At 34.6% G+C, this 13039-nt stretch overlaps 1 protein-coding gene across 1 annotated transcript; it reads left to right on the top strand.

Annotated features, from left to right (window-relative positions):
* The first annotated feature begins 5244 nt into the window (after nt 1–5244).
* On the top strand, nt 5245–11977 carry MSTN (myostatin). The gene is made up of 3 exons (XM_010991955.3): nt 5245–5825; nt 7627–8000; nt 10040–11977. Exons 1-3 carry the CDS (start codon nt 5453–5455, stop codon nt 10418–10420), a joined length of 1128 nt encoding a protein of 375 aa, XP_010990257.1. The 5' UTR covers nt 5245–5452; the 3' UTR covers nt 10421–11977.
* The last annotated feature ends 1062 nt before the right edge of the window (nt 11978–13039 follow it).

Here is a 13039-nt window from a genome sequence, read left to right as displayed (position 1 = left end):
GACCTGAAAACTCCCTAGATAAATCCCTCAAGACCAGATTTCAGTCTATACCCCAAAACTGACAAATGTTGTATAAATGTACTCTAAATAACCTCCAAATTAGTAGTTGCTGATTATAATACAGTAATGTTTATATTTCTGCTCTTGGCAATAATTATGTATCAGTAGGTAAATAAGACCATATTTGATGTCTCATTAAAACCAGAGGTATTAGGAGGAGGGGACTTCAAGCTCAAAAAAGTTCAATCGAAGCCGTGTAAAAATTATTACTTTGGGGCACTGTTCTCAACGTGTGATCTGGGGAATCCCTGGAGTGAAGGCCCTTTCAGTCTGTGGAGTAAAAACTATTTTCAGAGGGGTGGGTACAGCCCAGTGGAGAGAACATGCTTAGCGTGTACAAGCACGCACGAGGTCCTGAGTTCAATCCCCAGTACCTCCATTAAAAAAAAAAAAATTAAAAATGAATAAAAATAGAAACTATTTTCATAATAAAGTTAAGATTTTTTTGCTACTCTCATTCTTTCTTATGCGTATAGTGGGGCTCTCCAGAGGTTCTGGGATATGTGATGACATCATCACTCTGTCAGCCAATAGAATATAGATGTGCATATGCCTTATTCTAAAATTTCTCATTGTTAATTTATAATGTGTTAAATATTGATAGATAGATATGACCCACACAAACAAAAGCTTTTGAGGATCCTAAATAACTTTTAAGCAGAAAGGAAATCCTGAGACCAAAAGGTTTGAGAACTGCTTTAGGGGATACACCTCAAAAGAAAGGGTATACCTCATCAAATTTTCTCCTGTTCTACATGAAGAAATTAGACAGTAGGTTTCATGAAGACAGTGGCTGTTTCTGTCTGGCTCATTGTTTTCTCCTCAGAATCTAGCACAGTGCCTGGCATGTAATAGGCATTAGAATATTTCATAAATAACAAATGAATTAATACAGTTGACACTCAAAACAGTGCAGAGGTTAGGAGTGCCAACTGTCCTTGGAGTCAAAAATCCGTATATAACTTTATAGTTGGCTCTCTGTATCCAAGCTTCTGCATCTGAGGATTTAACCAATAGCAGATGGTGTCCTACTGTTGTATGCATTTAGTGAAAAAAATGTGTATATACATGGACCCATGCAGGTTAATCCCGTGTTGTCCAAGGGTCCACTGTACATACAGGAATGCATTGCTATATGAAGGCTTTGCTAACAGAATTATTCAAGGTCACATAAAATGTCAGCAACAAACCCAGAACTATATTCCAGATCTCCTGTCTTCTATTCCTCTACTGTTGCTCCCTGGCTTAAGGATACTTTTGTTTTTGTTACATTTTATTCTGTAACCTATCGAAAGCATGGATAATCGGATGTCACTGATGTGCGGTGATGACCTTCTCATGCTGTTATGTGAGTTGAGCACCACACAGTTTTTTTCTGGTCTTGAATGTAATCAGAACAGTGTGATACCAAAGTGCTGTCATTATAAGGAAATGGCAAGAGTGATCAGATAAAATATAACTTTCTGGTTTTTCCCACAATAGAGTTGAATTTTTTATGATTCATTCTTATTCTAGTTCCCAGTCTCCTCCTCATTTCTTTGGCCAGATCATTAAACTTCTGGTAAGCTTTTACATTAATGCACTCAGTATTCCCAGACCACAAAGAGTAAAACCATAAATGTTTTTAGGGAGATATGGTTTATACTCTCAAAGTTGTTTTGGAACCCCTCTGCAACCCAGTATTTGTAAGAGAGATGAGAGAAATTTGCTTGCTACTTTACTTATGCTTACAGAAATATAAGGCACACCCAGTACAAAGAAAAAAAGGGGGAAAGAAAAATACAAGTCTTGTGAAGAGCTTCACTGGCCACCTAAATTCTGACTCCCGCGAGAGACTGCTTTCAAAGATGGTAAACCTAAGACAAAGCCAAGTCGGCAGACCATGCCCTCCCAGCCAACTAGAAGGAATTCTCTACTCACTCATCCTAATGACACAGTCCTGTTTTTAGGAAAGCAGCCAAAGTGAGGCCCCCAGCAGTCAGAGCACAGTGAAGGTTCCTACTGCTGGTGAACCTTTCTGCTCTGGGGCCTTGGGAAGGTTGCAATCACCAAAACCTGAGAAGGAATATATGTTCTTGAAACATCTAGTGCACCTCTTAACTCATTCAATACTTACCTCTGGAGAAGTTGATTAGATACAGTTGATTCTCATTATTCACAGTAGTTAGGTTTTATCAAGTCACTGCCAACACTGAATGAATGATTACTGAACCACTGCTCCTAAGGTATACACAAGGTTAGGTTCCTGTGAGCCTCTGGTCACATTTCATCAACCAATCAATATATTATCTTGCTTTATCTATCTATCTATCTATCTATCTATCTATCTATCTATCTATCTATCTATCTATCTATCTTGTGTTTGTTTTAAATTATCTTATTTAATATATACTGTTGATGCATTACCATTGGGTTCACAGCCAAAAGCACTGTTAACTCAAACCTAAATGAAGGTTACATAACACGTATTTGTCTGTAGGGAAAATTTTTTTTTCCTAAGTCATATCAACCTTTCTTTTTACAAATTATGGTAAAATGTACATAACATAAAATTGACCATTTAGCCATTTTTAACTACAGCTCAGTGGCATTAAGTATGTTTACTTTGTTGTGCAGCCATGATCAACATCCTTCTCCAGAACTATCTGATTTTCCCAAATTGAAAACTCTGTATCTCTGAAACAGTAGCTTTCCCCTATCCCACCCTACTCCTCCTCCCAGGACCTGGCAACCACCATTCTACTTTCCATCACAGCCTTCCTGTGCTTTGGGGCACAGCACCTCAGCACTATTCTTGGGAGCCATTTTAAACAGCAGAATCACTGCCACCACCCCCCACCAACACACAGAAATGTGAAAAACATGGCACTATATAGACTGCAAAAAGGGCATTCATTTACAGTATGAGAGCTGAAACAAAGCAGAGAATTGCCTTGTTTGACCTCATTTGAAGTCCTGTGAGTTTGGAAGCCTCAGTTTCCCCTGTTCTGTGCATGTGCATGAATGACTATAAAAGTGAATTGATTCTGGGTTAAAAATAAATTTCGGCAAGTATACAAATCTGCAAACATGGAATCCATGAATAATGAGCATCCACCGTATTTGGAAATGATGACCTTGGTTTCCTTTATTCCAGGTGGTAAGAGTAAAGAGCTGAAAAGTGCCTTGTTAATAGGGCTGCCTTAGAACCTTTTACTTGCCTCAGAGGCCTAGAGAAGTGGCCTATGTGAATTGATAATGGGCAGCTGCAACCTGAAGCAGTTCTAGTTCACCTGGAGGGTAAATATAAGCATAATCTCAAGCCCTTCTGCATGAAACAAAGACCAAGCACTCAAGTACCAGTTATCAATCACTATGTGACAGGCACTATACTCGGCAATTTACATGCTTTATTGAATTACATCGCCCCAAAATGCTATAATGAAACTGAAGGTTAGAGAAGTTAAGTATCTCATCCATTATTACATAGTTAGAACTGGCAAAGTTGAGATTTGAACTCAGGTCTGTCTGACTGCAGAGCCTGAGGTCCCAACTGCTATGCAATTCTAATCAAGTTTAAAAAAAGTTTGATTTACTCAGAAGTGTATAGGAGCATAAGTTATAATTACTATAACATTATGAAGATTTACATGTTGAAAAAGAAATTTACCAAACAAATTAAACTTAATAAGCCTGGTCTGATATTGCTCCACAACAAAGAATATCTGAAATTCTTCAGGGCATCTGGTTTGTGTCTGGTTTTCCTTAATCTTTAATGATGGGCAAATCTAATGCATTATGTAAGGCCATTTTTTCTCAAGAGATGTAGATACCTCTTAAGAATTTGATGAAAATGCATTAACTTTTCAGGCTACTGAGTTGCATTTTAGTGCACTGAGGCAGTAAATTAGTGTACAATGTGCAAAAGTAGTGACCTAAAAAATAAATATTTGATATGAACCACTGCATTCTCTTGGAAAAAAAAAAGTAATGGGTCAACTCTCCTAGGAGTCCTTAGCTTCCCAAAAAGGAGTAGGAAGAATAATCTCCTGTGGCCTGGAAACAGCTTCTGTTTCTCGCTGGCTATGTTTGTTTAGCTCTTTAATAGTTCATTTGATTAGATCTTGTGGCTCCCAAAGCTAAGGTTCAGAGTTTGATCCCTACAGAGGCCACTTAAATTTAGAGAACAAAAAGCTCTATTCTCTGCTCCCAGACCTCACCCCAAATCCCTGCCAGGTGTCTGCCCTCTGGTCAAATGAGAAGCTGGCAAAGGGGTGCAAACCTATCACAGTGTAGGCAAACAGAAAAAGGGGCACCCTTCATTATGGTGCTGCTTCCCTTGTATGTGCTTACAATATTTGGATATAACTTACAGAGAATAGAGCCTACATTTTTAACTCTTACCACTGGAAATCTGAGGCAAACTTCATTACCAGTCATAAAATTCATTGTCTTCTCAGTTATTCTAAGCTTATTCTAAATTCAGGGAGCTGACATAATCCTCTTGGTAATAAACAATGAAAAACACATCTTCTGAGCAACATTAATCTGCAGCTTTAGGACAGGAAATAACTTAATAGTAATCAGTCAAAAGTTGAGCACAATCTTCACATAAATAAAAGATATTAAATTATTTAAAAATAATTCTATGTGCAATATAGCATTAGGATCAGTATGATTTTCATCATGTGCTAAGAATTTAGACAGGCAAATGAGTTTCTCAAATCATAGCTGAAAATATTTTACTAGTATTACAATCTTTTCAAATTCAGGACTTCCTAATTTAAATCTTTCCTAATTTAAATCTAAATATTTCCCTAATCACACAGAACTAAAAATAATTTAAGACAGCAAATAAAATTCTTTTTACTTCAAATGTTTGCCTAAATAATATAAAATCATTTTATTTTTGGAGGAAAAAAAATTTCAACTTTTAAAGTACGAAGTGTAAATTAAGATTTACTTAGATTATAATTTTAAAATTTCCCACATAAAGATTAATAAGATTTAAATGTAGTTTATATTAGTGTTAACATAGATTTTAATTTTTCAAATGTCACATAGATATTTCATTATTTGTAGATTTATTTCTTTTATGAAGTAGTCAAATGAATCAGCTCACCCTTGACTGTAACAAAATACTGTTTGGTGACTTGTGACAGACAGGGTTTTAACCTCTGACAGCGAGATTCATTGTGGAGCAAGAGCCAATCATAGATCCTGACGACACTTGTCTCATCAAAGTTGGAATATAAAAAGCCACTTGGAATACAGTATAAAAGATTCACTGGTGTGGCAAGTTGTCTCTCAGGCTGTGCAGGCATTAAAATTTTGCTTGGCATTACTCAAAAGCAAAAGAAAAATAAAAGGAAGAAATAAGAACAAGGGAAAAGATTGTCTTGATTTTAAAATCATGCAAAAACTGCAAATCTATGTTTATATTTACCTGTTTATGCTGATTGTTGCTGGTCCAGTGGATCTGAATGAGAACAACGAACAAAAAGAAAATGTGGAAAAAGAGGGGCTGTGTAATGCATGTATGTGGAGACAAAACACTAAATCTTCAAGACTAGAAGCTATAAAAATTCAAATCCTCAGTAAACTTCGCCTGGAAACAGCTCCTAACATCAGCAAAGATGCTATAAGACAACTTTTGCCCAAAGCTCCTCCGCTCCGGGAACTGATTGATCAGTACGATGTCCAGAGAGATGACAGCAGTGATGGCTCCTTGGAAGATGATGATTACCACGCTACGACGGAAACAATCATTACCATGCCTACAGAGTGTAAGTAGTCCTATTAGTGTATATCAACAATTCTGCTGACTGTTGTTCTAGTGTTTATGAGAAACAGATCTATTTTCAGGCTCTTTTAACAGGCTGTTCGTGTGTATGTAAGTAGGAGGGAAAAGAGTTTCATTTTTCAAGATTTCATGAGAAATCTAATGAGACTGAGAGCTGCTGCATTATATATTCCCTGAGGGAGCTAAAAAGCTAAAAATAAAAAATAAAATGCTTGCATAGCATTAATATTATATAGTTTAGCATGACCAATATGCTTATGTTTTCACAGCTTAATACCACCAAGGCAAGGATTGTAAGATACTGCAAACAATGTGAAAAACACATGAAATTTGTAACTGCAGTTAGTTATCTGAAATATGCATTTATAACAGCAGACTTTTTGACTAATAACAGAGAAAGGAAGAAGTTTGTAGATGTTGAAACCTATTTGGGCATTTGCTGACAACCTAGAATGACTTCTGTTATTCAAAACTATTTCTCACAGTGTTTTTATGTTCTTCACAAATTACAATATCTAATTTTGAAAGCTATTACACTGGAAAGTATAAAAATATTTTTAAAAAATTTAATGTATTAGTAAGAGCAATGATGAAGTAAACATAGCATAATAGAAATCATGAGCTAATGATTAGAAAATGCCAAGAAATAAACATTTTAATCAAATAGGTTATGGCTCACAAAGTCCTACTTATACCTTGGCCATGGTGCTATTGTTGAGAATACCCGGTCTGCAGATTTCCAGGCAGGCACACTGCTTAATAACCTTCTAAAATATGATTTTATTATTCATGGAAGGGAGGACTGTTACTTGCAGTAGCTACATTTCTTCTGAAAGATAATATATTTCATATCTTTCCTGTTGCAGTCAGTTGAAAACTATACTCAAGGAAAGGGAGACAGGCACCTTAACAGAGAAGGCATGACAAGAAAGATTTTTGTGCCATGTGTCTGTGATCTTGCTTTATCCACTTTAAACTGGACACAAAACAGTTTCAAAGTATTGTCTTTCTTATTAAGTAATTAGGTTATAATGCAACAAATAATTTTCCTTTAAGACTGTGCTATCAGATAGTCCTGGAGTAGATCTGCCTTATTTATAAATAATCATGGAAAACCAAAAGGAAAGAAATTTTTAAGTGTTTCTCCTTACAATGACAGCCTGCCCCTAAAGACAATGTTCTCTAACTTTTGAGATAGCCTGAATGCGACATTTAAATTTTGGTATTAATTAGCTGCTAGTTTTGTTCCTTTCAAAGGCTATCCCAGCGCCAAAGCACAACAGATGTACTATATTTTCTACTAATTCCCGTTAGTTGCTCAGTGTCTTGTCCCCAGGTAATTCAGGCCTGGGGGAAGGGTTCCTTCTTCCAGACTGATTGGTACAGCTGCTCAGTAAGTGTAACTACTCAGATTCCCAAAGAATTCTAAGTGGATGTTCCTCCACGGTGTCTCTTGTTCTCTCTAATCATCATCATTTTAAAATTTCGTCCACTGTTCATTCCTTCATAGAATTTTCCTTAGTTCACAGTTCTCTGGAAAGGAAGCAGGTTCCTCATAAACAGCTGAAAAAAAATAGAGCCAAAAATTCTAAACAGCTATAGTAGCTATTTTGTTTGATTTTTTTTTGAGTTATGAATGAAATTCTACATAGTTTTTCACTTAAGAAGACTAATAAGTATTTATTATTCAATAGAAAAATGCTCACTGATTAATATGGAGGGGTTTGTTCATTTTCATGAAAAATAATCTCAATAACTCTTTTCTTTTCTTATTCATTTATAAGCTGATCTTCTAATGCAAGTAGAAGGAAAACCCAAATGTTGCTTCTTTAAGTTTAGCTCTAAAATACAATACAATAAAGTAGTAAAGGCCCAATTGTGGATCTATCTGAGACCCGTACAGACTCCTACAACAGTGTTTGTGCAAATCCTGAGACTCATCAAACCCATGAAAGACGGTACAAGGTATACTGGAATCCGATCTCTGAAACTTGACATGAACCCAGGCACTGGTATTTGGCAGAGCATTGATGTGAAGACAGTGTTGCAAAATTGGCTCAAACAACCTGAATCCAACTTAGGCATTGAAATCAAAGCTTTAGATGAGAATGGTCATGATCTTGCTGTAACCTTCCCAGGACCAGGAGAAGATGGTTTGGTAAGTGATAACTGAAAATAACACTCTAAAAACCTTGTCATGTTTTTATTCATAATGTGAATGAATAGTAGTGGAAAATAACTACCAGTTTCCTATGCTCATAAGCCAGACAAAGATAACTTACCCCAATGGTAGCCCTGTACCCAATAAAAGTAGGTGTTTAGTTTCATATCCTATGAAACACCCTCTTGATACTTTTACTTTGCATGAGGATTTAAAAGAAAAAAGTTATAACACAGTCCTTAACTTCTAAGGGAATTTTTTTTGAATTGGGAATGAAATATAAAATGCTTTTTCATTGATATGCACTACGGTCATATGAATAAAAACATGAAATCTTCATAGTAGATTCTAGTACATATTCAACAAAACATTTTTTCCCTAGAAGAGTATCAAATGTGTTAAAATTTTTTTTGGCTTAATAGGGCAGGAAAAAAACCTCTAAAATTATAATTAAAATAAAAAACTTTTATTTATAGCAATTAACTATAATATGTTTAGGCTTATATATTATTAAATATATATTTAAGATCTCTCATGATAAATATGTTCATTATTCTGTAGGGTGTTGATGCAATAATGTATATGTAGATTACTTTCTGAATTACTCCTAATAAAATTAAAATTTTCAGGCTAGTTAACCTGTGCCACCCAGCTTCTTTCTGAACTGTTTTGTCTTTCCATTCTTTTGCAAGAGTTTACTTAGGTAATGCCAACTAATTTAATATCAGGCCAAACAGATGATAATGCTTTATATTTTATAAAAATTAATAAAAATCATTTTAAAACCTACTATAAATTTAGAGTTACTCTTCTGGCTTACCTGTGCTTGTGTTTATTTCTGGTTTCAAAAATTTATTTAATGTGATATTTTTTCCTTCCATTTATTGATAAAATTTACAACAAAAGATTACACTTACAAGCAATAAATGTTATCTTTTTAGTTTTTAAATGGTCTTATTTATAAAGATCATATGGTTAGTAAGTCACATCTACTTTAAATGAAAACATATTTTTTAAGAGATTACATAATTTTCCAAGTGAACTATTTTTCTTTAACTATGCTACAAATGTTATTGACTCCCAAAATGATGTTACTGTTTTTTATAGTCTTAAATAACAATAATTACCAGGTCTATTTTGATTTTGATATAGGATAAAAAATACTATTATTTATTTAAGAATGTGGTTTTTTTATAGGTAGCATTTTAATCATTAAAGTTGGTGATGTGACAAATTTTAATTATTATTAAACAGATGGTTAATTTGATGTATTTCTCAGATTCTTCCATATTCAAGGAAAAAAGTCTCAAATTCATGAAAAGATTGGGGCAGAGGAAGAATAAGCAGATTATTGTTTAAATATCTAAATAGAAGACTTTTTCAGTGAAGGAATAAAGGAAATATTATCAGTATCTTCTTCTGAATCTGTCCCTCTCTTTCTTGGAGTTTGCCTTTCCAACCCAATATACCTACCACCACCTTCATTACCCCACCTTCCTTTTTTCCATTACAGTCCACACAGTGCTGGGAGGTAACTATTTTGTTTTGGTGTTAGTATCCAAGTTTCCCCAAATAAGACCTAGTGAATGGAAGATGGATGTGTGTACCTGTCCCTCCAGGAGTCATCAGACATATTTAGCCACCATATTTAATCAACAAACAGGAAGAGAGGAAGCTAACCTCTCCTCCCTCTTCTTTCCTCCCCCTCCTTCTCTTCCCTCTCTCCCTTTCTTCCTATAAATATTTTCAGAGCATCTATTATGTGCCAGGCATTCAGATACTCAAACTGGGGAAAACAAGAACAAAAAAAGACACAGATATGACCACAGGAGAATGTATATTGCTGCTATATTGTTCTGAGCCATAAGGGAAGAATCAAGCCTAGTATAAATTAAAATTCCTTAATGCTGTGCCTTTTAAAAACAAATGTGGTATAAGCAAAATGATTAGCTTTTGTCTTCAATAATGAGTCCCTGAGGTAGGAAAGTATTTCAGCATCTATTAGTATTACTAACTCTTCTTTCCTTTTCATATAGAATCCCTTTTTAGAAGTCAAGGTAACAGACACACCAAAAAGATCCAGGAGAGATTTTGGACTTGACTGTGATGAGCACTCAACAGAATCTCGATGCTGTCGATACCCTCTAACTGTGGATTTTGAAGCTTTTGGATGGGATTGGATTATTGCACCTAAGAGATATAAGGCCAATTACTGCTCTGGAGAGTGTGAATTTGTATTTTTACAAAAATATCCTCATACTCACCTTGTGCACCAAGCAAACCCCAGAGGTTCGGCAGGTCCCTGCTGTACTCCCACAAAGATGTCTCCAATTAATATGCTATATTTTAATGGCAAAGAACAAATAATATATGGGAAAATTCCAGCTATGGTAGTAGATCGCTGTGGGTGCTCATGAGGTTTCTATTTGGTTCATAACTTCCTAAAATGTGGAAGGTCTTCCCCTCAACAATTTTGAAACTGTGAAATTATATACCACAGGCTTTAAGCCTAGAGTATGCTACAGTCACTTAAGCACAAGCTACAGTATATGAACTAAAAGAGAGAATATATGCAATGGTTGGCATTTAACCATCAAAACAAATCATACAATAAAAAGTTTTATGATTTCCTAAGTTTTCGAGCTAGGAGATCAAATTCCATTTATGTTCATATATATTACAACATATGCAGGTAAATGAAAGCAATTCTCCTTGTGTTCTGGTGAATTAAAGGAGTTTGCTATGTCTATTTCTTTACAGTTTCATTTAATATTTACAGAAAAATCTATATGTAGTATTGGTAAAATGCAGGATTGTGATATACCATTATTTGAATCATCCTTAAACACTTGAATTTATATTGTATGATAGCATATCTGGTAAGATGAGATTCCACAAAAATAGGGATGGTACACCATATGCAAGTTCCCATTCCTATTCTGATTCATACAGTACATTAACAATTCATGCCAATGGTGCTAATACAATAGGCTGAATGGCTGATGTTATCAGGCTTAACAAATAAAAAACATACAGTAATGTAATAAGTTTCTCCTTTCTTTAGGTGCATTTTCATACTCCTCTAAATGGGGAATGGATTTTCTTTAATGAAATAAAAACTTTTTTTTAGAGGTCAGCATTCAATTCTGTAGCATACCTGGAGAAACTGCATTTAAAAGGCAGCCAAAAAATATTCATCTTTATCAAAATTTCAAAATTATAGCTTGCCTTTGCAACACTTCAGTTTTTATGATAAAATAATGGAAATGACTGATTCTATCAATATTGTATAAAAGACTTTGAAACAATTGCATTTATATAATATGTATACAATATTGTTTTGTAAATAAATGTCTCCTTTTTTATTTACTTCGGTATATTTTTACAGTAAGGACATTTCAAATTAAGTATTAAGGCACAGAAACATGTAATGTATGATGGAAAAGCAACTGCTTATATTTCGGAGCAAATTAGCAGATTAAATAGTGATCTTAAAACTCCATATGCTAATGGTTAGATGGTTATATTACAATCATTTTATATTTTTTTACATTATTAACATTCACTTATGGATTCATGATGGCTGTATAATGTGAATGTGTGAAATTTCAATGGTTTACTGTCATTGTATTCAAATCTCAACGTTCCATAATTTTAATACTTATAAATATTATTAAGCGTACCAAAATGATTTAACTCTATTATCTGAAATCAGAATAATAAACTGATGCTATGTTAAGAATTGTTAATTTTATTTTATAATTCGATAATGAATATATTTCTGCATATATTTACTTCTATTTTGTAAATTAGGATTTTTTAATCAAATACATTGTACTTATGACTAAGTGAAATGATTTCTTACATCTAATGTGTAGAAACAACATAAATTATATTAAAGAGTTTTCACCTTTTTTGAAAGACACAACAGTTTTATGCTATAATGATTAATTCTAGATTTCTGGTTTTCACTTTATTATAAAAGTTAAAAAACTTAGCACAAAAGTTTGGTTTAGAAATTTTAGATCTGCTACTCTAGTTCTCATGAGTGAAATTCCTGTTAAATTGGTTCTGGTTAAGTTGCTTTAAACATATGAAAGCCAGGACTAGTTATATCTGTTTCATTTCTCTTTATCTTGACCTGAAAACTATTTATATGTTTTCATAGGTTCAATTTCCAAATGCATTGCAGTTGGCAAGGGTATATGGTCCTAGAGTTACAAGCTGCCTTACTGAAGCCACAGGGACACAGGGAAACTGCATCTTTTTCCTAGCACTTAATGATACTGACACCCTTATCTGAGCCTTAGGGGCACCAATTTTCAAAGTAAATTGAAAAATAATTATAAAGTGCCTAGAAATCCTTGAGTGCAACATTGTACATAAATATTCTCGAGGTGAGCTCCCTTCTCCACCTCTCATTAGTTTTGTAACTTCGCTCTAAAGCAGTGACTAAGTGTAATGGGGGAGGTGATTAAAATTCTACCTGGTTCTTAAATAAAAAATTTATAAGTAATATAAATGTAATTTTTAACCATGAATGATATTACAGCAATTCATACTCATACAAAGTGCAGTACTATTTCTAATTTGAATACTGACATATTTAATGCTGACAAGACTGGGGCTGTAAGGGAGTTGCCCCTGTGGGGGAAGGAGCCAGCTGTCATGATAGGGTGAGGCCACTATTCAGTTGCCATCATCTGAACCTACTTCTTTCAAGACCATGAACATACAGGACCTAAAAGTCTGGGGCAGCAGGCCCATAAACACACCTTAGGCTTTGGAGTACAAATAACCGGGGACCTTGATCTCTATAGTGTGGACTGTGAGGAAAGAACACCCTCAGTTTCCAAGGACCCAGTCACAGGACTCCCAATCTTTATACTCACCCTTACCATGAAGCCCCAGGGTCACATTACCAACCTCTCCATTTGGTAGCCCTCTTTGAAACCCATATGACCATGAAAGGAAGCATTTATTTTGGGACAAGACCTAGGCATTTCTTTTTCAATTTTGTCTAGGTCCTACAAATG

This window comes from Camelus dromedarius, chromosome 4, assembly GCF_036321535.1.
Source record: "Camelus dromedarius isolate mCamDro1 chromosome 4, mCamDro1.pat, whole genome shotgun sequence".
Taxonomy (NCBI): Eukaryota; Metazoa; Chordata; class Mammalia; order Artiodactyla; family Camelidae; genus Camelus; species Camelus dromedarius.
Note: the sequence above shows the minus strand (reverse complement) of the source record. Positions and strands in the feature narration are given on the sequence as shown.

Bases quoted from the DNA above. Each gene is read 5' to 3' on its own strand.
- MSTN (XM_010991955.3), top strand. From the start codon at position 5,453: ATGCAAAAACTGCAAATCTATGTTTATATTTACCTGTTTATGCTGATT. The intron at 5,826-7,626 runs GTAAGTAGTCCT...TTCATTTATAAG, and splicing joins CATTACCATGCCTACAGAGT to CTGATCTTCTAATGCAAGTA. The intron at 8,001-10,039 runs GTAAGTGATAAC...CTTTTCATATAG, and splicing joins GACCAGGAGAAGATGGTTTG to AATCCCTTTTTAGAAGTCAA.